Source organism: Sorex araneus, chromosome 2, assembly GCF_027595985.1.
Source record: "Sorex araneus isolate mSorAra2 chromosome 2, mSorAra2.pri, whole genome shotgun sequence".
In the NCBI taxonomy this organism is placed as follows: Eukaryota; Metazoa; Chordata; class Mammalia; order Eulipotyphla; family Soricidae; genus Sorex; species Sorex araneus.
In genome coordinates, this window is record NC_073303.1 from 218,112,317 (window position 1) to 218,138,920 (window position 26,604).

At 52.4% G+C, this 26,604-nt stretch overlaps 1 protein-coding gene across 13 annotated transcripts in view; it reads left to right on the forward strand.

Moving 5' to 3' along the window:
- R3HDM2 (R3H domain containing 2) overlaps positions 1-25,177 on the forward strand; it is a 184,269-nt gene extending 159,092 nt beyond the window's left edge. For 10 of the 13 annotated variants that reach the window (XM_055128739.1, XM_055128740.1, XM_055128741.1 and 7 more), the window contains 11 exons: positions 5,957-6,058; positions 8,203-8,445; positions 8,730-8,856; positions 9,866-10,026; positions 10,497-10,651; positions 12,350-12,450; positions 20,382-20,551; positions 21,161-21,308; positions 22,804-22,901; positions 23,155-23,239; positions 24,144-25,177. In XM_055128739.1, the coding sequence (XP_054984714.1) occupies positions 5,957-6,058; positions 8,203-8,445; positions 8,730-8,856; positions 9,866-10,026; positions 10,497-10,651; positions 12,350-12,450; positions 20,382-20,551; positions 21,161-21,308; positions 22,804-22,901; positions 23,155-23,239; positions 24,144-24,484 (1,731 nt within the window). In that variant the 3' untranslated portion in view covers positions 24,485-25,177. The remainder of the gene's footprint in view (positions 1-5,956; positions 6,059-8,202; positions 8,446-8,729; positions 8,857-9,865; positions 10,027-10,496; positions 10,652-12,349; positions 12,451-20,381; positions 20,552-21,160; positions 21,309-22,803; positions 22,902-23,154; positions 23,240-24,143) is intronic. The other 3 variants (XM_055128744.1, XM_055128745.1, XM_055128746.1) reach the window with 1 other exon arrangement.
- Positions 25,178-26,604: the final 1,427 nt, after the last annotated feature.

Consider the following 26,604-nt stretch of genomic DNA (forward strand, 5'->3'; position numbering starts at 1 on the left):
CACTTGCCTTGCTTGCAGACAACCTGAATTCTATCCCTAGCACAACCTATAGTTCCCCAAGCACCACCAGGAGTGATCCCCTTAGCACAGAACCAGGAGTAAGGCCTGAGCATGGCCAGGTGTGGCCCTAAAAACAAAAATAAAATAGTAAAAAAGAGAGAGGGAGGCCGGGGGGAGGAAGGCTGTTTTGGAATGTCTAGATCAGGGTTTCTTTTTTTGTGTGGGGAGGTGCTCAAGAGTCACTCCCAGTGGTGTCGTCAGGGGATGAGAGGGTGCCGGGATTGAACCCAGGGCTCTACCCAGCCTGCTAAGCTCGCTCACTCGCTCTCTGGCCCTATTTTATTTTTTTTTTAATTGATGTACCATGGTTTCCAATAGGGTTTATGTTTTAGGCACACAGTGTCACCACACCACATTGAATGCCAAAGTGCCAGCCCCCCCCACCCCCCGTCGCCCCCCCCCACTGCCTCTAGGTCCATTCTCATCCTTGGTGTTAGCAGACTCAGTTCTACAGGCAGAATCTCAGAATTTGCTTCCTGGCCATTGTCTAATCCCTTTCTTTGTTTCTGAATACTCCGCATCTGAGTGAGATCATCTGGGTTTTGAATCCTTCTCCTTCTGACTCATGCGGCTCAGCATGACACCCTCCAGCTATATCCAAATTGCAGCAAGTTGCAAGGTTACATCTTAGAGCTAAGTAATATTCCATTGTGTGTATAAACCATAATTTCTTTATCACTTATCTATTGTTGGACTCTTGAGTTTTCTTTCAAGACTGTGGCTGTTACAAGTAGGGCTGCAGTGGGCATAGGTATGCATGTGTATTTTTTAATTAATATTTCTGTGTTTGAGGGATAGACAAGAAGAGTAGAATTGTTAGGTCATATGAAAGTGACTTAATTTTTTTGAGAAACTTATATAGTCTTCTGTAGAGACTGAACCAGGTGACAGTCTCACTAACAGTGACTGAGGGTTTCTTTTTAACTACAGCTCACGAGCACTGGCTGTCCCCAAACTTTTTTTTTTTTTTTGCTTTTTGGGTCATACCCAGCATTGCACAGGAGTTACTCTTGCCTCTGCACTCAGGAATTACTCCTGGTGATGATCAGGGGACCCTATGGGATGCTGGGAATCAAACCCAGGTCGGCTGTGTGCAAGGTAAACGCCCTCCCCGCTGTGCTATTGCTCCAGCTCCGTGTTCCCGAACTTTTGAAATGGGCCATTCTCACTGATGTGATGTGTAAGTCATAGTTCCTTAGACATTTTGCACTCGCAGCCCCTTTTTATACAACATAGGCAACCACTACTAGAAACACCTAGAATTCATTATGTGGTTGGTTTTTTATTTTATTTTATTGCTTTGGCTTTTTTGGGTCACACCCGGCAATGCTCAGGGATTACTCCTGGATCTGAACTCAGGAATTACTCCTGGCGGTGCTCAGGGATGCTGGGAATCGAACCTGGGTTGGCCTCGTGCAAGGCAAACGCCCTCCCTGCTGTACTATCACTCCAGCCCCTGTGGTTGATTTTTAATGAGTTTTTGGTTGCTGGCATTGTTCAGAAAATTTCGCTGTTGTCAAATTTTTTTGTGACCTCCTTATTCAGTTAGAGTTTAATAAGTTAGGGCCTGGGGCCAAAGAGATAACTCAGTTTGCTTTGCATACTGAGTTCAATCCTTAAGCATCACTGGAAGTAACCCCTTGAGCACTGTGCCAAGACTAGCCCCTGAGCACTATCAGATGTGGCCCAAAAATTAAAAATAAAGAAGCTAGGGGCTGGAGCAATAGCACAGCGGGGAGGGCATTTGCCTTGCACGAGGCTAACTCAGGTTCGATTCCCAGCATCCCATATGGTCCCCTGAGCACCGCCAGGAGTAATTACTGAGTTCAGATCCAGGAGTAATCCCTGAGCATTGCCGGATGTGACACAAAAAGCAAAAAAAATAAAAAATAAAGAAGCTAGCAGGCCGGAGAGATAGTACAATGGGTAGTACGCTTGCCTTTCATGCAGCCAACCCAGGTTAATCTCTGACACTCTGTACGGTCCCCTGAGCACCACCAGGAGTGATCCCTGAGTGTGGAACCAGGAGTGATCCTGGAACACCTCTGGGTGTGGCCCAAACCAGAAAAAGCTAAAATCTAGGTGACTAGCTTGAGTCACTTTTTTTTATGGTTGGTGCCCTTGAGTACTATCACTCATCCCCCTGTTTTACTCTGGATTGTTTTTATCTCAGTGCCAAGGATCAAACCCAGGGCCCCACTCCTGGAAGGCAAGTACTCTATGCTGAGCTCTGTTCTTGGTTCTTAATAAATATTTTGGATTATACTTGGAAATGTTATCACATGATATTTGCCTGTCTGGGGTTGTTGGGGGCTTGGGGGAGGTGGTTAGGGGTCAGATTTTGGTCCACAACCAGTGGTGCTCATGAGCCACTTCCTCTTCTGTCTGGGGAGCAGGGGTCGGGCTAGGGAATCACTCTGATGGTGCTCAGGGGACCGTGTGATGCCAGGGATCAAACTGGGGTCGACCGTATGCAAGGCAAGCACTTTGACCCCTGTATGATCTCTCGCCCATTTCTTTATGTCCGAAATTTATTGTTGAGGTTAATTGCAGTCTCAAACTTCAGACTAAAAAATGCTCCGTTTTAGGGGCCAGAAAGTATAGCAGGTGGGGAACTTGCCTTGGAAGCTGGGACCAACCCAGCATCAATCCCCAGCACCACTGATGGTCCCCCAATCCTGCCAGGAGTGATCCTGAGCTCAAAGCCAGGAATAATGCCTAAGCACTGCTAGGTGTGGCCCCAAAACCAAAATAAGTAGAAGCTAAATAAAAAAATTCCATTTTAGTGTCCCTGAAGCACTTATGTAACTGCAGTAGTATTCCACTCTCCCTCCCTGTTGTTACTTTTTTCTCCTCATGACTTATTCTCTCTCTCTCTTTATCCCTTTCTTTCTCTTCATAGTGCTTCTTTATTTCTGTTTATTCCCCCTATCTCTTAGCATGGGGCTACATTCAAGTTTTTGAACCCCAGAATCCTTAGGGCTTAGATTCTCAAACGATGTAACAGTTCAGAGACAAAGGAAGCAAGTACACACACACAAACTCACACATATACACACACACACACCTGTGCTCTTGTGCCCAGCCACATTGCACAACACTGTGCTCACTCTCAGAGTGATCCCCAAGTGCAGAGCCAGAAGGAAGCCCTGAGCACTACCAGTTGTGGCCCCAAAGCAAAAATAAAAAACAAACAAAAAAAAATAGTGTGCTTACTCTAACAGCTTTTCCTCTCAAGGAAAATTGAGAATGGACCAGAGACCTGGTTAGTGGATAAGGTGCATTCCTTGCCGTCGAACCTGAGTTCAATGCCTAGCAGCCCATCTGGTCCCCTGAGCATTACCAGGAGTAATCCTGAGCACAGAGCCAGGAGTAAGCCCTGAGCATTGCCAGGTTGACCCAAAAAACAAAAAAAGAAAAACAGAGTGCTGGAGAGATAGTTCAAGGGACTGAACCCATGCCTTGCATGTAGGAAGCCTGTGTTCGAACACTGTCACTTCATGGCCCATCAGGTATCACCAGGAACAGGCTCCGAGCTCTCACCTTGGAGTAGTCCCTGCAAGGTGTGGCCCCAAAACCAAAATAATAATCTTTTTTAAAAGAAAAATAGAAAACTCGGACTGGAGAGATAGAGTATAGGGGATAAAATACTTTCTTTACATGTCGTAGCCTGTGTTGATCCTGAGCAGATGGTCCCCTGAATAGAGCTGGGAGGAGCCCCAAGCATCACTGGGTATGGAACAAACACCTCCCCACCCCCAGGAGAGAAAGTGCTTATTGTTAAGCTTTGTATCCAGAGGTCTTTTCCCCAGTGCTGCCAAACTTTCCCTTCTTGGCAGGCCTCTGCTATTAAAGTCTACCTTTGTGTCAGGTACTGTGTGAAACTGGTGGTTGATACGGCTGGCCAAAGATTAAAGGGCCAGCAGCCTGCCTTTTGGCCAGTTGACTTAAAAGTGTGCGACTGTCCTAGGAATGAGCCCTCCCAAGCTTTCCTGGCGTCTGATCAGACCTGTAGGAGCCAAAGCGCTAGCTCAGAATTCACCAGTAGGTGGCGCTCACCGGCCCTCAGGGCCAGTCTTGCGCTTTAATCTCCAGAAGTTCCTTACTCGGATCTTTGAGACTATCCTGGAAGAAAACCTGCCGCTCCAGGTATTCGTGGAATAACATGAACACTGCTCGGGGACCCTATTTTTATTACAACCCTTCTTCAGTCAGAGGAGACCTCTAAGAGGAGCATCGTTGCTTTTCCACTTGCAATGCAGAATTCGCAAAGGTGAGGGAGGAAAAGGCAAAGTTGTTTCACACTTCAACCATCCACGTGTCACTTGTTCTCCCCGAGAGCAAGGCACAGTTGGTCCTCCCTGCAGGGAGAGGAGAGGAGGGTCATGACGAGGGGTGGAGAGTCACCAGCACAAGTTCCTCCCGGGGGCAGCTGGGAGAAGCTCTGTGTCCCCAGTTCTCCTCCCGAGCCCAGCCTCTCTCACAGGCCACACTACGCAGACCTCAGTAACCTTTTCCTAATCAAGGCCATTAAGTAAGCGTCGCATCTAATCCAGATACCAGGGTTGCTCTCTGTCGGGGAGGGTATCTTCTGATCTCCAGACTCCGCTCCAGATCTGCCCAGTCCCCTCTGTGAAAGGGTCCCCAGAGATAGATGGCAAGAGAGTTTGTGTTGGTTCCCCAGATTCTTGATGCCCTAAATTCAGAGCTCAACCCCTGGCGAGCACACGGTCACCACCTCGACTGAGGGACGGGGGTCCAGCCCCTGACAAGCACCCAGCCAAGTATGCGTGTATAACCCAGGTCACTGCAGCACCAGCAGGGGAAGGGGCAGGACTGGGCTAAGGGGAGGGAGAGAATATACGAGCCAGAACTGTGCCCCTCTACCTGCTCTGCCCCCTGTGATCCTGGGTGCCTGATTTTGTGTCTCCGAGCCTTAGCGTCTTAACGAATGCAGGTTATCATGACTCCTGTAGGAGCCGGCAGCAAGAGACTGTCTGTAAGGACAGCAGATGGAACTGTTACTTCCCTTCTCTTTCTGGCTTTCCACCTTCCTCCCACCCCCCCTGCCTTCGGGGCTAGGACTGTGATTGAGAATTGATCAGCGGATTGAAATGGCTAGAGGGTAAGAAGAGAGAGACCGAAAGAAAAACAATTATCGGTCAGGCAGTTGAGAAGACAGCATGTTCTTAATTTTTTAAGAATGCTTTGGGGCGAGTGAAGGAACCGAAGGGACACAAACCTATTTCTCTTCCATTCCTAAATTGCTCCTTGTTTTGTTTCTGGGGCCTGTTCTTTTTCCGAACCCGCCTCCACCGCCTAGAGGGGCAGAGAACCATCCCGAGCCAGAGGAAGTGGCTGGGACTGGCTGCTTTTGCTTTCTCTGCCCTGGGGAGGGAGCCGGTCCTGGTGAGTGAGCACTTCCTCCAGGGGAGCCTGGGGCGGGCAGAGCCAGACCTGGGGTGACCCCTGTGCAGAAGCAGACAGGCACCCCTCCTCGGTGTGCACCCAGGGAGGGTTAGGAATGTGCTCCCCAGGAATCATGTCTTCCAAAAAACAAACAAACAAAAACGCTTGGGGGAAGATGGTTTGGAATCAGGCAGCGGACTCCGGTTCTGAGACTACTGGGAGGTTCGCAGGCTCGCAGGCTGCGGGGCGCCAGGTTCCGCTGCGGCTCTCACAGGAGAGGCTGCCAGTGTGTCGGAGGTTCGAAAGCCTCGAGCGAGCGAGCATCCTGGGCTTGCTTCCCAGCCTGCTCTGCCGCCGTGCTGCTCGCGTGAGATTTCCTCTATGATTAACCGTGTCGTTCCTTCCTCTCCCTCCCTGCCTCTCCGCCGCCTCTCCCCGTGCCTCCCCTCTCTCTCCCCTTCTCCACATGCTTCTCTGCGGTCCGCAGCCCGTCCCGGCTCTGCAGCCCTCTCCGCAGCCCGTTCCGTTCTCTCCAGGCTCCTGTCCCCAGGTCCTCCTGCCAGTCTCTCCGCCCCAGCAGTACAACATGGTATAACCTCAGATCCCTCGTTGTCTTGTCCATGTGTCACTTCTCTCTGTGGGTGTGTCTGGGTCGTTCTGGGACAGCCTTGCATAGCCACCGCACTTTGCCGAGGGCCATGTGTCAATGAGCTGCCAGGGGCCCGGCTCTTACCTTGCCTGTGGCCCGCCAGACACCACGTGGTGCCCTGAGCACAGAGCCAGGGAGTAGGCCTTGAGCACTGCTGGGTGAGGCCCTGTTTTAAGGAGATGGAAGGACATTGGTTTTTGGTCTGTCTTGGGTGCTTTATCTCTTCTGCTCCCTGATGGTGTCTGGAGACGCTGGTTTATTCATTGCAGAATGGTTCTCTGTAATTTTCTTTAAATTTTTTAAAAATTAAATAATGAAATAAAAAACTAAGGGCCAGAGTAATAGTACAGTGGGTAGGATGCTAGTCTTGCACACAGCCGACCCAGATTCAGTTCCTGGTATCCCATGTGTTCTCCAAGCACCACCAGGAGTAATTCCTGAGTGCAGAGCCAGGAGTAATCCCTGAGCATCGCCAGGTGTGACCCAGAAGCAAACAAACAAACACAAAAAGGCACAGTTGCAGGATCTTTCCAGTGCCCCTTGTCAGGGCTGGAGTGATAATACAGTAGGTAGAGTACTTGCTTTGCACATGGCCGGCCTGGGTCAGTCCCCGGCATTCTGTGTGGTCCTCTGGGCCCCAGCAGGAGTGATCCCAGAGCGCAGAACCTGAAGAAGCCCTGAGCACCACTAGATGTGGCCAAAAAAAATTAATTAACCAAAATTATATATATATATTATATTTACTCCTATCTTACTTTGCTACTTTACATTTAAAATACCCTCTTGCACTGCACAGCAAATGCTTTCTGATTGTTGGTCCACCTGAGTCGGAGAGATAGGACAAGGGGCAAAGCACCCGCCTTGCTGCAGTCCCTAGCCCCGCATATGGCCCCTGAGCACCGCCATGAGACCCCTTGAGCACAGAGCCCCAGAAAACCACCCCCCAAAATAATCAAAGTCTATACTCAAATAAAAATCCTTTAAAGATCTGATTTGGCACGTAGCTAATAAGTCGTAGTTCGAAGGCATAATAAATCCTATTAGTTACAGGGTTGTTGGTTTGGGTTTTGAGTTTTGTGTTAATCATACTCGTTGCTTTTTCACTAGAATCCCTCTTTCCTCACACCTCTTACCTCCATTCTGAAAAGTCTTGGAATATGGACCACAGAATACTCTGCAGCCTGTGTGTGTGTGTGTGTGTGTGTGTGTGTTTTGTATCTGTGTGTGAGAGAAAGGAGAAGTTAGTGGTTAGTATCTAGAGACGAGGGAGCTAGCAAGCCCCAGCCTTACCGGCGGCCCGGTGTGCTGTGGAACACGGCTGCCCTTCGGAGGGGCGGGGGGGCGAGCAGGGGCGGGGGGGCGAGCAGGCATGACAGCCCAGCCGGTCTTGCCCGCTAGCTCGGCCGCTCCCCCTGGTCTCCTCTGAGAGGTGCGAATTGGAAGTGGTTTCTGAAGAGCAGGCGCTCTCTAGGCAAGTGGCAGAAAGCAGAGGTGGAAATGACCTCAAGAGGGAGTAGGAGACACACAGCAGGAACGGGAGCCCGCTCCTCTCCCTGTGAACGGGCGCGGGAACCCCGCGGTCCATCATCTACCGGCAGTGGGTCGTCTGCGTCCTTTATGTGAAAAATGGATCCCTGTGTGTGGCTGGGGCCTAGACAACAGGAATCAGAAACGTTGATCTTTGTCGTTATTGTTCTTATCCACTAGTTACCCGCTAATTGGCCTCCTCCCTTCCCCCCCCCCCCCCCGCATGTAGAGACTGTGTCATTGCTCCCATCTCCCCAGACTAGTTCTAATAAAGATCATCGTCTGAATGACCAGGGATATCACCCGTACGTAGAAGGGAGCCGAGCGCTGGCGTGCGGCTTTGAACGGCTGCTCACCACCTCATAGCCGTTGGAAACCAACAGAGGTTTGGGAACTCAGAGGTGCCTGCGGGAGCACCGGGAAAGGAGATTCCCCCCCCCCCCCCCCCGTTGGCGTAGATAAGGAAGGCTCTGGGGGGTGATCTCTGTCTGTCTGTATTGACGCCTGACGTGCATCCCGACCAGACCTCCGTCCTAGTGTCCCCCTTCTCCCCGCAGGCAGATGACCTCAGCAACCCCTTTGGACAAATGAGCCTTAGCCGCCAAGGTTCCACAGAAGCCGCCGACCCCTCCTCAGCGCTGTTCCAGCCGTCACTCATGCCCCAGCACGCCCAGCAGCCAAACTTCATCATGGCTTCTCCGGGACAGCCCCTCCCCGCCCCCAGCTACCCCTCCTCAAGTCACGCGCCCCCGACCCAGCCAGTCCTCCCCCCCCAGGGCTACATGCAGCCCCCGCAGCAGGTGAGTGGCCGGGCGCCAGCCTCCTCCACTACAGCCCAAGTTGGCCGGTGTTACGACCCTTTCCTCCTCTGGCGGGAACAGATTTCCGTGCCCCCACCTTCCCCAGAGGTCTGTCTTTCCAGCCGGAAGCCTGTCTTCCCTGGACGTAACACAGGCCTGCCGGCTGATGCAGCTGCAGGTTCCAGCACCTCCGTGTACCGATTCCAGTCCTCTGCGTTGGTGACCTTTGTTTAGGGACTGAATTTTGAGGGATCCTCTCACGTAGCTATCTCCTGTCACCTTAGATCCAGGTTTCTTACTACCCCCCTGGACAGTACCCTAACTCCAACCAGCAATATCGACCTCTGTCGCACCCGGTGGCCTACAGCCCCCAGCGTGGCCAGCAGCTGCCTCAGCCATCTCAGCAGCCTGGTAAGAATAATTGTTGGTGTTGGGGCTGGAGCGATAGCACAGCGGGTAGGGCATTTGCCTTGCACACGGCCGACCCGGGTTCGATCCCCGGCATCCCGTATGGTCCCTGAGCACCGCCAGGAGTAATTCCTGAGTGCAGAGCCAGGAGTAACCCCTGTGCATCGCCACTGTGACCCAAAAAGAAAAAAAAAAAAAAGAATAATTGTTGGCGTAAGAAGGCAGTGAGTAGGAGAAAGGCCGATACTAATACGAAATAGTTGAGTTACCGGTTAAGAAAGGACAAAGAGGCAGAAGTGATTAGGGTCCTAACAAGGGACCCTGGAAAAGGCAAAGTAGTGCAGGGATTGTGAATATTGTGAATATTGAGAAGTAGAACACTTACTTCTCATGTGTGAGGCCCTGGGTTCAATTCCCAGCACCACCAAAAAAGGATAAAAGTTAAAATAGGAGGGGGCCAGAGTGACAGTACAGTGGGGAGGGCATTTGTCTTGCACACAGCCAACCCGAGAACCACCAGAAGTAATTCCTGAGTGCAGAGCCAGGAGTAACCCCCGAGCATCGCTAGGTATGACCCAAGAAGCCCCCTAAAAAAAAAAAAATTAAAATAGGGCCAGAGAGATAGCACAGAGGTTAAGGTATTTGCCTTGCATACAGCCATTTCAGTTCCTGGCACCACATGGTCCCCTGAGCACCACTGGAACCGAATCCCATGAGCGTTGTGCATGGCATGGGGTGGGGTAGGGGTAGGAAAGCTTGTGCCAGAAAGAAGGGTTAAGGCACTTGCCTCTGGCCTTGCATGCATCCAGCCTTGGTTTGATTCTGAGCACCACTCTGAGTAACCCCTGAGTAAGCCAGAAAATAGACAGTAGGTACTCAGAAAGAAGGGAAGAAAGAAAAAAGGAAGAAAATAGAAAAGGTTCAGTAGACAGAAGGGAAGCTGTGAGAAGTGTGCGACCCCCTAGGCGTTGCCAGGGCCTTGCTGATGTCTCTCTGCCTTGCCCGTGCCTAGGTCTGCAGCCCGTGATGCCTAACCAGCAGCAGGCAGCCTACCAGGGTGTGATCGGGGTCCAGCAGCCGCAGAACCAGGGCCTGCTCAGCAGCCAGAGGAACAGCCCGGGGGGCCAGATGCAAGGCCTGGTGGTCCAGTACACTCCACTGTCTTCCTACCAAGTGGGTGAACTCTGCACTGGGAAAGACCCCCCAGCCCCTGGCACGAGGAAAAGCGCAGTCATCCAGCCTGTGCAGTCTCCCCTTGAAAGCAGAGTCTGACAAGAGTGTCATTTAAATTGTTCAGTCAGAGCGGGATGTGGCTCAGCAAGAGCGCACTGGGCGCATGTGTGCCGCCCTGAGCCCAGTCCCCCACACCACGAAGAGCAAGAAAAGTTGTTTAGTCTTTATACGACCAGACGAATGAGCTGATGCTTGGGGAAGTAGTTGCTCAGGGAAACCGGGTTCCTTCCTCTGTGTCACATACCCAGGGCGGAGCTTGGCGGGGAGAGAGAGAGGCAGGTAGCTCTGGGAGCAGCAGCCTGCAGCCCCTGGGGGGGAGTAGGAGTCTCTCAGGCAGGGAGAGGAAGTTGGTCTCAGGGTTACGGGACAGTTGTGGGTACGGTGGTCATTCCCTCCCTGTCTCCGCCCAGGTACCGGTGGGGAGTGACTCCCAGAACGTGGTCCAGCCGCCTTTCCAGCAGCCGATGCTGGTTCCCGTGAGCCAGTCTGTGCAGGGGGGCCTCCCGGCCGGGGGCGTCCCAGTCTACTACAGCATGATCCCCCCAGCTCAGCAGAATGGCACCAGGTGAGGACTGCAGTGTGGTTTTGTTTCCAGTGGCCTGCGCAAAGCAGGCTCGGAGATCTCGGTGCTGCCCGACAGCAGGCCGACGGAGAGGGGCCGTTCCCTTTCTCCTCGTGAACCTGACACTTACAGAAGAACGCTTCAGAAGTAAAAACCCTGCTTCTGGGGCAACAGCTATACCAGTTCCCCATTTCTTTGTTTTTCTGGTCAGTGAGATTCAGAAGTAGAACTGCTTTTTGGGGGGTTGGAGCAATAGCACAGCGGGGAGGGCGCTTGCCTTGCACAAGGCCGACCCAGGTTCGATTCCCAGCATCCCATAGGGTCCCCTGAGCACCACCAGGAGTAATTCCTGAGCACAGAGCCAGGAGTGACCCCTGTGCATCGCCAGGTGTAACCCAAAAAGCCAAAATACATAAATAAATAATAAAGAAGCAGTTTTGGGGTGGGAAGATGATTCAAAGGACTGGGCCGCGAGCCTGGCATGGGGAAGCCCCCAAGTTTGATTCCCAACACTGTTGGTTCCTTGAGTAGCAACGGGCCCCCTTGAGCACTGCTGGGCCTGAGCAGCACCACGCCAGATCCACTGGGAATGGCCCTAGCACTCCCTGAGCACTGCTCGGGAGACCAGCCCCCGAAAGTAATGAGCGCTGGAGAGATAGTACAGCGGGTCAGGCGCCTGCCTTGCTCACAGCCAACCCATGTTCAATCCCTGGCGTTGCACATGGTCCCCTGACCACGAGTGCAGAGCAAGGAGGAACCCCTGAGCACCACCAGGTATGGCCAAAAAAACAAAGAAAAAAGTAATTAGAATACATTTATAAGCGTTTTTCTTCATATGCTGTGGCCATGAATGAATCTCGAATAGTCAGTCTATTTCTGTGTATAGGGGCTTAATCCCCAGCACTACCAAAAGAAAAAAAAAAAAAAAGCTTCTTTTGTGAGTGATTCATTCCTGGTAAGGCATCGCATCTAATTGTGCCACCCTTGGTCATCACAAAAACAAAAGAAGGGAAGAGGGGAAATAAAAAAACCATATTCAGGCAACTCCTTCGTTTTGCTTTTCTGTCTCATAAATGTGGAAATCTCAGCAAGGAATGTTAAGAACCGTGCCAAAGTCAGACAGCTAATTTAAAAGCAAGCTGAACTGGCGCTGGTGTGGGCCTACCTCTGTGTCTTTCTGTGTGTCTCCCTCTCTGCGTGTATGTTTCTTTCTGCCTTTTTCATGTATCTGCATGTTGTGTTTTGTGGGTGTTTCCCCCATTTGTCTTTTTGGGGACTCTGTCATCATGTAAATATGCTAAATCACATCTCTCTTGTTTTTTCTTACCTTTCTCTAGCACTGTGTCTGGAATTTTCTCTGTCAGAAATGTGTGTGTGTGTGTGTGCATGCATGCACGTGCGTGCATGACACGTGCACATTTATGTCTATGTTTCCACACTGTTGGTTAAAACATGTGTCACTAACACTCCATCTGTAGCACTGATTAGCAGCTTCCTAATTGAAAGATGATCAAGTACAAATATATATAATTAACTTTGAACTGATGAGTGATTTTAGAAATTGCATGGCAAATTGGTCTGGGAATGGCTGGGAGCTGCCTGTGCTTCCCACAGGGGAGGCCCCGAAAGCAGCAGCTGTTTGTCAGGCGCTGTATTCCTCCCTCCGCCGCTTTATCATTCCTTTCTTCTCCATCTCCCCAGCCCTTCGGTGGGATTTCTGCAGCCTCCTGGCTCTGAGCAGTTTCAGATGTCCCCGTCTCCTTCTCCCTGCAGCCCGCCGCAGATGCCGCAGCAGTACTCAGGTAAAAGAGGTAAAGGCGGGGAGGTGGGGGCGGGGGGTGCTTAGACATTGGCAAGGGCAGATTGTTCCTGTGGATGGATGCCCTCGGTCTGGGAAGGACAGAGAGAGTTTGAAGCCTGCTCTTCAGCCGTGACCTCATCCAGAGGAAAGTCTTCACTGGTATTTTCCGGGGCTCTTGAAGTTGATCTCTCAAAAGGAGTAAAGTTAAGGGCTGGAGAGATAGCACAGTGGGTAGGGCGTTTGCCTTGCACGCAGCTGACCCGGGTTCAAATCCCAGCATCCCATATGGTCCCTTGAGCACGGCCAGGGGTAATTCCTGAGTGTAGAGCCAGGAGTAACCCCTGAGCATCGCCGGGTGTGACCCAAAAAGAAAAAAAATAAAGTTGCGCGGCCGTAGTGATAGTACAGTGGGTAGGCGGGTACAGCAGGGTTGCACATAGCCGACCCGGGTTCAATCCCCAACGTTCCATATGGTCCCCTGAGCACCGCCAGTAGTAATTTCTGAGTGCAGAGCCAGGAGTAACCCCTGAGTTCCAGTGGGTGTGGCCCGAAGAGCAGGCGAGAGCAGGAGTAGGATTGGCTGCCCCATCTGCATCCCGAGGAAGCCATCTCCCTGGCTGGTTCCTGCGTCCTTGGCTTTCCCCTGCGTCCAGCATTATACTCGCAGGCCTCTGAGACATGAAGTACTTCTGTCTCTGCACTCGGTCCACCTATAAGCAGCTTCTCTCTCCTCTCTGGCGTGCGAGAGGCTGATAAAAGCATTTTAAATCATACCTTAGATTCATTTAGCAGTTTCTGTATGTGCTTGTAGATGTTGTGTCACTTGGATTCTTGGATTTTGTGAAGAAATTGTGAGGCTCCCTAAGGAGGGCTGGGGAGGTAGCTTGGCGAACCGGCACACGTGCTTCGCGTGCAGCAGCCCCAGGGTGGGTCCACAGCGGCACACGGTCCCCGGAGCACTGGAACAGGGGTCGCCTCTGAGCACCGCTGGGTGTGTCCTTTGATTTTCCTCTGTTCCGGGCTGCATCCTCGTTAGCACAGTTTCAGCTGGTGCACGGTTCCTTTCCCTCCGTAAGAAATCATGAGTGCTGTCGTGTTTCAGGGAGAAAGGTACTCCTTGCCGGGGCCAGCGGTCCCAGGCCTGGGTTACGAATCCTCTCGCGGTCTGTCTCTGCCAAGGACTGTTCCCCCGACACACCACACACTTCTGTGCTCCTTTCCCTCACAGCAGTAAAGAAAGTCGGGGGGTCCTGGGGGCCAGAGAGAGAGCACAGCTGGTAAGGGGCTTGTCTTGCATGTGGCTGCCCCAGGTTTCATCCCTGGCACCTCATGTGGTCCCCCAAGCCTACAAGGAATGATCCCTGAGCACTGATCCAGGAGTAAGCCCGGAGCACTGGGTGTGGCCTAAAGACAAGACAAAAAACAAACAAAATTCTGGGACTTCTAGAGGAGGCTTAATGTTGCCTCCAACCCCGTCCTGCTGTGGGGTGCGAGAGTGCCCTCTTCTGGTAAGGAGGAGGTATTTGCCAGGCTTCCCTATTTAAAAATGGAAATGGGGGGCTGGAGCAATAGCATAGGGGGGAGGGCGTTTGCCTTGCACACGGCCAACCCGGGTTCGATTCCCAGCATCCCATAGGGTCCCTTGAGCATCTCCAGGAGTGATCCTGAGTACATGAGCCAGGAGTAACCCCTGTGCAACGCAGAGTGTGACCCATAAAGCAAAAAAAAAAGGAAGTGGAATCTTCACAAATGATTTTTTGCACTAATGGGCCAAAGTAATAGTACAGCGGAAAGGGAACTTGCCTTTCACAGAGCCAACCCAGGTTCAATCCCCATCACCGTATATGGTCCCCATGGGATCCCCGAGTGTAGACCCAGGAGTCAGTCCTGAGTACCACTGGCTATGCCCCAAGCCCCCCCAAGAAATTATTTTGTGCTCTGTGTGACATCCTGTGGAGTAAATTTCACAAGTTATCCTGCTTATAAGATACGGTCAGTTCTCCCCTTCAGGGAACAACTTCCGCCCACCAAGGCCTGCCATGGGCCTCTCCCAGCAGAGAGCTCAAGTCCTACAGCTCTGAATCTTCATTACATCATTATTCCCCCTAGTCTGTTTTTCCCCCAGTATATGCCAGTAGTTCTTTTCTTTTTTGTTGTTTTTTGTTTGTATGTCTTTTAGGTTTGGGGCCAGACCCAGCAGTGATCAGGGCTTATTCCTGGTTATGCACTCTGGGCTCACTCCTGGTGGGGCTCAAGAGTCATGCGCAGTGCCAGGGATTGAACCCGGTTCAGCCATGTGCAGGGCAAGCACCCTACCCACTGGACTATCACTCTGGACCCTCCAAGTAGTATTTTCATTGAGATCCCCATACAGTAAGGAAATTGTAGGAACCAGCTCTAAAAACTGCTCTGTGCCGAAAGATGTAAGTGTATGTGTGTACATGCACATGAATGTACTTGTATGTGCATTGTGTGTGTGTGTGTGTGTGTCTTGTGTCTCTGTGGCTGTATCTTCAAATACAAGGTCTTTAGTGCTGGAGAGGTAGTACAGCAACTAAGGCCTTGCACGTGGCTGACCCGCGTTCAGACCCCGACACCACATATAGTCCCCCAAGCACAGTGTTCCCTGAGCACAGAGCCAGGAGTAAGCCCTGGGCACCGTCCAGTATGACATAAACACCAATCAGTAAACAAAGCCTCTAAATCAGACACTGTCACACTGTCATCCCGTTACTCATCGATTTGTTCAAGCAGGCACCAGTTACATCTCTCATTGAGAGACTTATGTTACTGTTTTTGGCATATCCAATACGCACGGGTAGCTTGCCGAGCTCTCCGAGAGGGGCGGAGGAATCGAACTGGGCTCGGCCGTGTGAAAGGCGAACGCCCAACCGCTGTGCTATCGCTCCAGCCCCTAAATCAGAAACAAACCAATTAAAAATAACTTTTTATTACCTACTCTGAACCTAGCACTTGTTAAGTAAACGGAAACAATTATTGTCCTGAAAATTGGTAGCACTGGAGAGCTGGGCTGAAATTGGAAGAAGATGATCTAGGCTCTTCCCCAATCAATAGACGCGAAGGTAACCCTCTTCATCATCTAGTTCCCTTCCTCTTTGGAATTTTCGGTTGCATTTTTTTCCCTTTCTACGCTGATTGCTTCTAGGTTTCTGACAGATCCTTTGTGCTTGTCCTCCATGATGGGATGGAATATTCTGTTCTACCCATGTCAGAGACCGGATTCACCGAACATTGATTTTGAATCTTCGATTGCTTCTCATGTAAATTATAGAGGAAGTAGGAGAGAGTGCTTCTTCTCCCTTTCTTCCCAGTTTGCCCTCTCCCGGGAAGACAGAAGGCAGGCATGGCCACAAGGTTGCTAAGTCACCTTCAGAGGACAGCCACCGCCTTTCTCCCACATAGCAACATGGTCACTTTTCCAAAAATAAAGGCAGGGATTAGGATTGGCTGTTCCTGGAACAAGTGTTCTGGTTTATTAATACATTTTTGTAGTTGTCCAGTTTGCCTTCTGGTCTGTGGATTCTTCCACTCTGGTAACAGACTGACTGGAAACCCAGGAAACACTTTCCTCCCGTCTAAAATGATGCCTTGCAGGTCCCATAAGGTTGCTCTAGGGATGCTCTCTGGGGGAAAATGCACACAGACGTGAAGTGACAGTGATCCCTACACACAGACTCCCAACTCACAGTGACACAGCAGAGGGCCTGAAATACAGAAATAGCCTCTCGCATTCTTCCCGGGCATTGTGTAACTGAGGGGTTTCCAGAGCTTGGACTCACTCTTTTCCCTCCCACTCTCTGAAGCTCTTCCTCTGCCCCCACAACAGGGGAAGAGACCGAGATACTATTGATTCTGTCTGGTGACTCGAGAAAGATGCCTGTGGATTTTATTTCTCTAAACATTCTTTTCCATAGATTTGACTCCTGGTGGTGAGGAAGACGCCTTATCTGTCTTCTGCCTCAGAGATTTAAAAAAAAAAAAAAAACAACAACCAACAAACTGCTAAACAAAAACCAATTTCGCCAGACATAAATGTCATCTGTTTGTATTTATATGGTTTGCTCTGCCCAATCGACCTTTCTGCCCAGGTTTAATGATGCCACTTAAAAAGCCATTCACACGTCCCCTTTCTTTCCAGAGCTTTCAAGCCACAATTGATTTCCTTATTCAGCACCCTTCTTCTCCTTCCCACTCGAGCCCGGCTCCTTCCCCAAGCCTGATTATATGGAAGCTCTGTCACCAGGCAGTGGGCATTTATTTTTGTTTTGCTTTGGTTTTTTTTTTATTATTTTTACTATTATTATTACTGCATTCATTAAGGAGACAGTTCAGCTGCTAACTGATGCCACCTACTTTTGGCTTGAGCAAGAAAAGCATAAAAGTAAACGCTTCAGAGTAGGGCTCCATGCCTTCGGCTGAGGGAGGGGACAGTGCTCCAGGCCAGTGGGGGAGAACACTCTGTGGGCGTCGCTCAAGGCCAGAGCTGCCCTTCAGGACCCTGGCTTCTTGGCGGTGGTCTTGGGAATCAGAGAAATCTGTCAGAGCGTTTTGTTTCTGTCCCCCTTCAGTGCCCTCATGGCTTCAGGGTGGTTTAAGGAAGAGAGTGCCCACCTCCTTACTTTCGCCCACACTCTGCACACCTCACACATATCCCACCCCTTCCTGGCTCGGGACATTAGGCTAGGTTATGAGCTGCCTTCCAGAACTGTGGGTTTGATTATTTTTGTGCATTGACCCCTCCGGCAGCAAAGAGGTGTTTGAATAAGGTCAGTAGTTGCAGTTCCATTGGTAGAACTTGTCAGAGCGGGGGGGGGGGGGGGGGGGGTTGAGGAGGAGGAAATAAAAAGCCCAGATCCGCCTTGTAGGGGGGCGGGTGAGACCCCTCCCCACCCCAAGTGACCCAGCCCCAGCAGCTGAAAACCTCCAGAACTCAACCACCATGCCCATGTGCTATCCACACACTCGGGCCGAGACCCACCCATGAGTGAACCTTTTTTCTGGACCATGTGGCCGCATTTGCAGCCACATGACACTTCATTCCACACACCCTACCCACACTCCAAGAGTACCGTACCACATTTGATGGGGTTCAAAGTAGGAGGCAACCAGTCTTAGAGGGAATTTTTTTTTTTACAAATACATGTATATAAGCATACTAGGCTCAACCTTTAACAGTATGTTAGTGAACTCTTTTTTTTTTTTTTTTTTTTTGCTTTTTGGGTCACACCTGGTGATGCACAGGGTTACTCCTCACTTTGCACTCAGGAATTACTCCTGGGGTGCTCAGGGGACCGTATGGGATGCTGGGAATCGAACCCGGCTTGGCCGCATGCAAGGCAAACGCCCTCCCCGCTATGCTATCGCTCCAGCCCCTGTTAGTGAACTCTTAAAGAAGGGTTTAATGGCCCCTGGATGAAATACAGCAATCTTCACACTCTTTCCTCTAAGGATACTTTTTTGTGGCATTTTCAGCAGTTTTTCATAACAAGCAATGCAAAAATATATTATTTTGGTTCTGCTTTGGGGCAGGGATTGGGGTTCAGGATGGAAACATCCAAAATAGGGTGGTGGTATTGGTGTTTGAATATTAAATGCAGTCAAATATTGTGAACTACTTTATAAAATAACAAAAATTAAATAATGCCCAGAGCAACATAATTGGGGACAAGTTGTTAAATGCATGACATTCCACTTTTCCTGTATCCCTTCCAGAAGCCAGACTGACAGTTCCCCTTGGCAGGGGTGGGAGCTGAGTCCTGTCAGCCTGCTGCCCTGTGTATTTCGTGATTAGGTGAACCTTAGATGACAGATACTGTATCTTTTTGAGCTGCTCTCCAAGCTGTGTGTGTGTGTGTGTGTGTGTGTGTGTGTGTGTGTGTGTGTGTGTGTGTGTGTGCCACACCTGGCAGTGCTCAGGCCTTTCCCTTTCCCTTTATTTCGACCTCACCGATCTGCCTGAGAAAAGCAATCACACTCACTTTCCAGCATGACTGGTGCCCGGGGCAGAGGCGACATTTCCCGGCGCAGAAAGCAGCGTGATAGCGGCGGGGCCGCCTCAGAGCGCCGAGCCATGAAAACAGCAGCGTTGCGGCAGGTTTTCCAGCCAGCAACCTCCGTCCCGTTTCTCCACGGCCACAGGAACTCGGCCTCTCCCACTGCAGAAAGCCTGGGAGGTCGGGCACAAACCCTCTCCCGGAACAGCCCCCCGTGGGGAAGCGGAGTTCTCCCCGCAGTCAATGCCCGTCACACGCTCCTCCCTGAGCCCCTGCTGGACTTCTCACCTCTCGAAAGATCCAGGGCGTGGAGTTACTCCTGACTGGGCCCTCTCTCGCCCCTGGCCCGTGAGGGTCAGGTGTCCATAGTTACGGGTTCAGGCCTCAGGAGTGCATCCGTCAGCTCCCTGTCCCCTTACTGACTCCCCCCCCCCCAACACACACACTCACACACACACACACACACACACTCCGTTCCTGAGCACACGATTTGGTTGCAGTGGCTTCCCAGTCAGTCTTCCTGCCTCTGCCTCCCTTCAGCCGTCAGATACTCGCCACTTGAGTTTGCGCTCTGAAGTACAAGTCCTGTTCCCACACGTACAGATAGTCTCTTACCAGAACACCCATCTCTAATAGCAGTCATGTGTTTAATATCTAACTCCATAGTGGATTTCATGAGGATTGGTAGCAGTTTGATTTGTTGTGTACTAGGTGCCCAGAATAGAAACTGGTACACGAAATGTTCAATAAACATTTGTTGAATTAATGTATTTTTTTCTCTTCCATAGCCCCTGTGCCTCACCTTGAAATAATTGTCAGTTCCTGAATATGACATATTTTGGGTTTCCAGTTTTTTGTTTGTTTTTTGTTTCAGGGGCCACACCTGACTCTGCTCAGGGCTTAGTTCTGGCCCTGTACTCAGGGTCTCTCCTGGCGGGACTTGGGGAAACCACATGTGGTGCTGGAGATTGAATCCCGGTCAGCTGTGTACAAAGCAACCACCTTACCCTCTGTACCCTCTCTGCTCCCTAACTATGACATGCATCTTTCCGCCATTCCCTCTGCTAACATATTCCCGTCCTGGACACAGGAGATGGTTCAGAGGACCAGTACATGTGCTTTGCAGGCTGGAGGCCAGGTTGATGCCGGACACCCATGGTCCTCCAAGAGCTGCTGGGAGTAAGCTCTGAGCAGTGTGCCGGAGGCATCTCTAGAAACCACCATAACCAGAAGAGCCCCTCACCCAAACCTCAGACGAGGATCCGAACCAGGCCCAGAATTTGAACAGTCTGGTGTTTCATTGTTTGTTATTTGGGGGGTTGTTTGCTTGCAGCCATACGGCTGGTACCTGAGGGGCCACACAGTCCCCAGGAACAGAGCTGGAGCTCAGTTGTTGGGTTGTTTGGTTTTTTTCCTCCCTTCCTCATCTGAACGGTCAAGCCCAGGCATTTAGAGCATCCAGCTTTAGGGCTGGGGCAGCAGTGCCTCAGGTAGGGCGCTCGCCTTGCAGCCCCAGCACCCGTACGGTCTCCTGAGTGCTGCCAGGTGCAGCCCAAAACCAAAAGCAGTGCTGTCTTCAGGCTCAGGGGCCGGAGTGATGGTACGGCAGGTAGGTTGTCTACTCTGCCTGCAGCCGACCCAGGTTCAATCCCCAGCATGCTCTTTGGTTCCCTGAGCCCCCAGGAGTGACCCCTGAGCACAGAGCCTGGAGTAAGCCTTGAGCACTGCCAGGTATGGCCCAAAAACAAAAAAAAAAAAAAAAAAGCAAAAACTAAAACAGGCTCAGTTCCTGGTGGGGCAGAGTCAAGCCAGCCTGAAGCAGGCCCTTGGATTTGCTTCTTGGCTTTCCCACTCAGGGCTAGCGGGAAGCCACAGGAAGCACGAGTTCACAGCCAGCCGCTTTCTTCCTGCCTCTCAGGTGTGTCACCGTCCGGACCCGGTGTGGTGGTCATGCAGCTAAATGTTCCGAATGGACCCCAGCCCCCCCAGAACCCATCCATGGTCCAGTGGAGTCACTGTAAATATTACAGCATGGATCAGCGGGGACAGAAGCCTGGAGACCTGTACAACCCAGACAGCAGCCCCCAGGTGAGTCCTGCCGCCAGCTCTATCCTGGCAGCGACGATGCGAACCCTGGGCCTCCGCCGGGGGACCCCTGCTCCGGCTGGGAGCAGCGTCTGCTGGTCACGGCCCCCAGATAGCAAGCCCCGGTCTGCTCAGGAGAGAACCTCTGCCGCTGGCGGAACAGCCCCTTTCAGATGGCTTTTCCTGGGGTCACTTTGGGGAGAAACACAAGAGGTGAAGGAGAGGTCTAACTGCTTCCGAAGGAGATGTTAAAATATCATAAACCCTGGGGCTGGAGCAATAGCACAGCGGGGAGGGCGTTTGCTTTGCACGCGGCCGACCCGGGTTCGATTCCCAGCATCCCATATGGTCCCCTGAGCACCGCCAGGAGTAATTCTTGAGTGCAAAGCCAGGAGGTAAGCCCTGTGCAATGCCGGGTGTGACCCAAAAAGGAAAAAAAATATATCATAAACCCATCAGGGACAGAGGGGGGAGCGTGGAACTGCAGTGTCTTCAGCCGAGCCCAGCCAGAGACGTTTTCCTGAGGGAGGTGAATTTTAAGCCGAATCAAAAGACTGTCCCGAAGGTAATTAACGTTCGGTGTTTCCGTGCCGTGCGCTCCTGTCTCCGCAGGCCGGCTCCCAGCTCAGCGGCAGCCCCGTCACGTCTCCCACCCAGTCTCCAGCACCCTCGCCTGTCGCCAGCCTCAGCAACGTCTGCACAGGACTCAGCCCCCTCCCGGTTCTCTCACAGTTCCCCAGACCCGGGGGGCCAGCACAAGGTGAGGCACTAGGTTAGGCCCAACTGCGCTGCCAAGTGCACGGTTCACACCCCACATGCCGGCGGGGAGATCCGAAGAGTAGCAGTAGGAAGGGGACTCGTATGACGGGGGGCCCAGCCTGAGGGCCGGTCTGTCCCTGCAGTGTCAGCGCTTAGGCCAGAGGACCTCTGCCCTCTGTCGTACTGCCCACGGCTGAGTTCCTCCCGAACTGGCCATTCTGAGTTGTGACTGCACAGTCAGGCAGGTGATCGTGAACTGGAGGGAGGTTTGCTAAGGGGCCAGAGATGGGGGCTCAGCAGTGAGACACCAGCCTTGCAGGTGTGACACTTCGGGGTTTATTCCTGCCACCATACATGCACGAAAAGTAATTCACTGAATCTTGTTAAGGCACTGGCCTTGCGGCAGTTGGCACCAGTTTCATCCCTGGCACCACACAGTCTAAGTACCACCCTACCCCTCTGTACAGAGCGAGGCCTGGTGGGGTCCGGACACTCCTCTGCCAAAAACGTGATAAACACAAGACTTGAATTCAGATTCCAGCTTCTCCACGAACTAACTTGTGATGATACTTAAACTGGGAACCAGATCGCAATTTTATAATCTACCAAGTGAACTTACTGATACATGAGATGGCAATAATCTTCCTTAGTTTTGCCTTGGTTATCACAAACAGTAGAAAAATAAATGAGAGGGGCTGGGGATAGCACAGTGGATAGGGCGCTTGCCTTTCAGGCGACTCACCCCCTGACTCGACCCCCGACAACCCAGTGGTCCCCTGAGCCCTGTCAGGAGTGACCCTTGAGTTCAGAATCAGGAGTAAGCCTCGAACACTGCTGGGGGGTGTGGCCCCCAAAATACAAGTAATCATAGCACTGGAGCACTGTCGTCCCATTATTCATCGATTTGCTCCAGCGGGCACCAGTAATGTCTCCATTGTGAGACCTGTTGTTACTGTATTTGGCATATCGAATATGCCACGGGCAGTTTGCCAGGCTCTGCCATGTGGGCAGGATACTCTCGGTAGCTTGCTGGGCTCTCTGAGAGGGACAGAGGAATCGAACCTGGGTTGGCCACATGCAAGGCAAACGCCCTACCCGCTGTGCTAATGCTCCAGTCTGATATTGTTACAGTAAGTATAATTAATTATAGGTTATTGTGAATGATGATTATAATTAATTATAAAATAATATTAATTAATACTAATTATTATAATATAGCAATAAACGTGAGCATATGGTTTGGAAACTTTAGGGCAGAGGAGCTAGGGCTATAGTACAGCAGGTAAGGCATTTATCTTGCATGCAGCCAACCTGGGTTCAATCGCCAGCACCTCATTTGGTCCCCTAAGCTCACCAGGAGTGATTCCTGAGCGCAGAGCCAGGAGTCAGCCTGAGCACCACCAGGTGTGACCCCAAAACTATAAAAAAAAAAAAAAAAGAAGAAGTCATCCCCTGAAGTCGAAACTCCCAGAACACCGTCGGCTCTTCCTCCCTAGGTGACGGGCGCTACTCACTCCTGGGCCAGCCATTGCAGTACAACCTGTCCATCTGCTCCCCCTTGCTCCACGGCCAGTCCTCGTACTCAGTGCACCAGGTAAGGGCCTGGGACCAGCGCACAGACAAGGGTGCCCTGGTAAGCAGGGCCAAGTCTCATCCTGTGCCTGGGCCTCCTGCCCAGTTCCAGGGGCAGGAAAGGGGTGCTCTTTGTTTGTGGCTGCTACCCCGCTGAGCAGTGGGCGTGCCTGGTGGGGTGCGGGAGCGCCGGGGGCGGGGAAAACTCCCCAAGCCTCCCGGGCAGGCCATCGGGGTGCGAGGCTGTGAGAGTCCCGTTTCCCTTCCCTGTGAAGGGGCAGAGCGGACTGAAGCATGGGAACCGAAGCAAGAGACAAGCGCTCAAGTCTGCCTCCACGGACCTGGGGACAACAGACGTCGGTGAGTAGCAGGGTGCCGAGTCCTCCACTCTCCACCCCTGCATCACCGGCTCGGGACGGGTAGGACAAACAAGCCTAGGGCGAGGAATGGAGTGAGACCCTCTTGTACTCAAGCGCATGAAAAAGTCATCTCGGTCCTCATCTCCACGTCACCCAGGTCCTGGGAAAAGTCATTGTCACTGTCACTGTCATCCCGTTGCTCATTGATTTCAAGCGGGCACCAGTCACGTCTCCATTGTGGGACTTGTTACTGTTTTTGGCATATCGATATGCCACGGGGAGCTTGCCAGGCTCTGCCATGCTGGCGAGATACTCTCGGTAGCTTGCCGGGCTCTCTGAGAGAGACGGAGGAATCGAACCCGGGTCGGCTGTGTGCAAGGCAAACGCCCTACCCGCTGTGCTATTGCTCCAGCCCCCTGGGAAAGGTAAGATCAGGAAAAACACAGTGACGGGGGCTGCTGTGCCTCCTACTCAGCAGGTGTCCCCGGTGGGAGCCTGACCCCGCCCTCGGATGTCTGTTGCCGGGCTGTGCCGTCTCTGGCACCGCAGACCTCTCGGGCGTCTCCGAGCCGGAGCACTTTACCGACTCTTAGCAAGAGTCCAGCCTTCCTCACGCCCCGGGTGAGAGAACAGGGGCTCAGGACTGAAATCTAGGGCTCGCATTCACTCTCCGCTTGCTGAGGCCTCCGGCCTAGGAGAAGAGAGCGTTCCCTTTGTTTCCCCTCCTGGCCTGCTCAGAAGCTGGGTTGGGGGGCCCTTGGGGGAGGCCGCAGGGGGAGGCGGGGAGAGCCGGGCCTTGGAGAATGTCAGTTGGTACAGCCGCAGCCAGCGGGACCTGCCCCTGCCGGGCCAGGCCGTCTCTCCTGTGCTCCTCTCACACCCTGTCCTCTCTCCTCCCCTTCCAGTCCTGGGGCGGGTGCTGGAGGTGACAGATCTCCCCGAGGGCATCACCCGGACCGAGGCCGATAAGCTCTTCACGCAGCTCGCCATGTCCGGCGCCAAGATCCAGTGGCTCAAGGAGGCTCCGGGGCTGCCGGGCGGGGGCGGGGGCGACAGCGCGGGGACTGCCGAGAACGGCCGCCACGCGGACCTCGCGGCCTTGTACACCGTCGTGGCGGTGTTCCCCAGCCCCCTGGCGGCCCAGAACGCCTCCCTCCGCCTCAACAACTCCGTGAGTCGCTTCAAACTCCGAGTGGCCAAAAAGAACTATGACCTGAGGATCCTGGAGCGGGCCAGCTCCCAGTAGGGGGGAGACGAGCCCACAGCAGCGGCGGGCAGGTGGGCAGGGGCGCGGGACCCTCGGACAGAGGCAGGAGGGAAGAACAGGCCCCACGGGCTCCTGGCTCCTGGACGGGAGCAGAAGCCATGCAGGGCTGGCGCTGGCCCCTTGCTCCCCTGCCGTGGGCCTCCTCCTCCCCCTCCCCACCCCTGCCTCCCTCCTCCTCCCATCTCTTCTATCATTTTTTTTAATCTCTCCTCCTCCCTCCCACCATGAAATTAATTTCATACTCTTTGGTCAGGTAGAACTGGGAGGGCCCCACACTCCCCGACTCTCCTGTTTCCTTCTCATCCCAGATTCCCTTTTCTTTTCTTTTCTTTTCTTTTTTTTTGGTCTTTATGAATATATTTATATGGACAGAATTAAGAAAAAAACAAAATTGATTTCCCTCTTCTCGCACTTCCCCCATCTTGTCTCCCCCAGCCTCACAGAGTTAAACCCTGGGCCTCCCCCCACCCCCCAGAACACTTGTATATTGTTTGTTTGAGGTTTGTGCCGCAGTAACAGACACAGTATTTAATTGCACATAAAGATGTTTGCTGGGTATATTCACTGTAAATTTTATTTAATCTGATTTTTTTGTTTGTTGGGGGGGCTGTTGGGGGGAAGTTGATTTTGTTTTTAAATATAAAAAGAAAAAAGAAAAATTCTGTCACTGGACACGGGTCCCTGTTTCTCTGTTGCCGCCCTGCTTGGGGTCTGGGGGGCCCAGGGGTGCAGCCCCTCAGCGGAAGGGGCAGTCAAGGCCGGAGGGCTGACCCAAGTAGGCCCGTACAACCCCCTCTGTCCCAGGCGCTGCCCTGCACAGATTCTGGAAACGGATTAGTCTGAGGCCGCTAATGAGATCTTAGTTCTGGGCTCCCCCAACTCCACCCCTGCCTGGCTCATCAAGCCCGTCTCTCAGCTCTCCTCCTGGAACTACAAGACGACTCCTCGGGCTCCTTCACTCTGCCGATGCTTTCCTGTTAACCTGGGTCCTCAGAGCTGGGCCGAGGAGGGGTGCGTGAGGCCCAGAGTTGGGTTGAGATGCTGGCTTCATACCCGCCCGCCTCACCTCTGAAAACTCCGCAGAGGTAGAGGACTTGGGCCCTTAACCCTGAAGCTAGAGGACTGAGCCCCGCCCGGCAGGAACAGAAGAGTGGGTGTTTCGTACAGTAAGAGCTACCCCAGTTGAACTCGCAGTGCCGAGACGGCACGTTATCCCAGAGTTCTCACAGCCTGTTCTCTGCAGCTAAAGACGAGTGAAAAACAGAAGTCAGCTACCCCGGAGTGGAGCGTCTTCTCTCCTGACTCCTAGCTAGCTCTTGTTCTGGAGCTGGGCAAGACCACTGAAGACCCTTGGGGGCCGGAGCGATAGCACAGCAGGGAGGGCGTTTGCCTTGAGGCCGACCCAGGTTCAGTCCCCAGCATCCCATAGGGTTCCCCGAGCACAGCCAGGAGTAATTCCTTGGTGTCGAGCCAGGAGTCGCCCCTGAACAAAAAACAAAGACCCTTGGACCCAGAATCACCCAGGAGCCATTCCTTAGGATACAGTAGTGGGTAGAAATGACTAAGCACATTGCCCTGAGAATTTGTTTTTTTCCTCCTCTTGGGATTTTGGGGTTTTATTTTGTCCGCATCTGGCAGTACTCAGGAGTTACTCCTGGCTCTGCACTCCTGGTGGGCTTCAGGGGATCCTATGTTTTGCCAGAGATCAGGCCCAGGTCAGCCGTGTGCAAGGCAAGTACCCTGTCTCCGTTCACTTTCTCCTGCCCTGCTCTGGGAGTTTCTTGGGTCCGAGTGTCTCTAGCCATGTTTGACTGGCCCAGCCTCCATTGTCTAATCCCGTCTTATAGATACAAGGGGTTGAGCATCGTTACACACCACCTCCGGGTCTCTCTCATGACAAGAGCATCTCCCGTCTCAGCCCTGCATGTCCCTGAGATCAGAATGGCAGGCACCCTGGGTGCAGACAGGGTGCTTGCCATATATGCAGCCACCCTGGGTGCAATCCCCAGCACCCTATATGGGAGCCAGAGTTCCCCCAGGAGTGATTCCAGAAACCGCAGAGCCAGAAGCAAGTACTGAGCACTGGAGGATGTGCCATC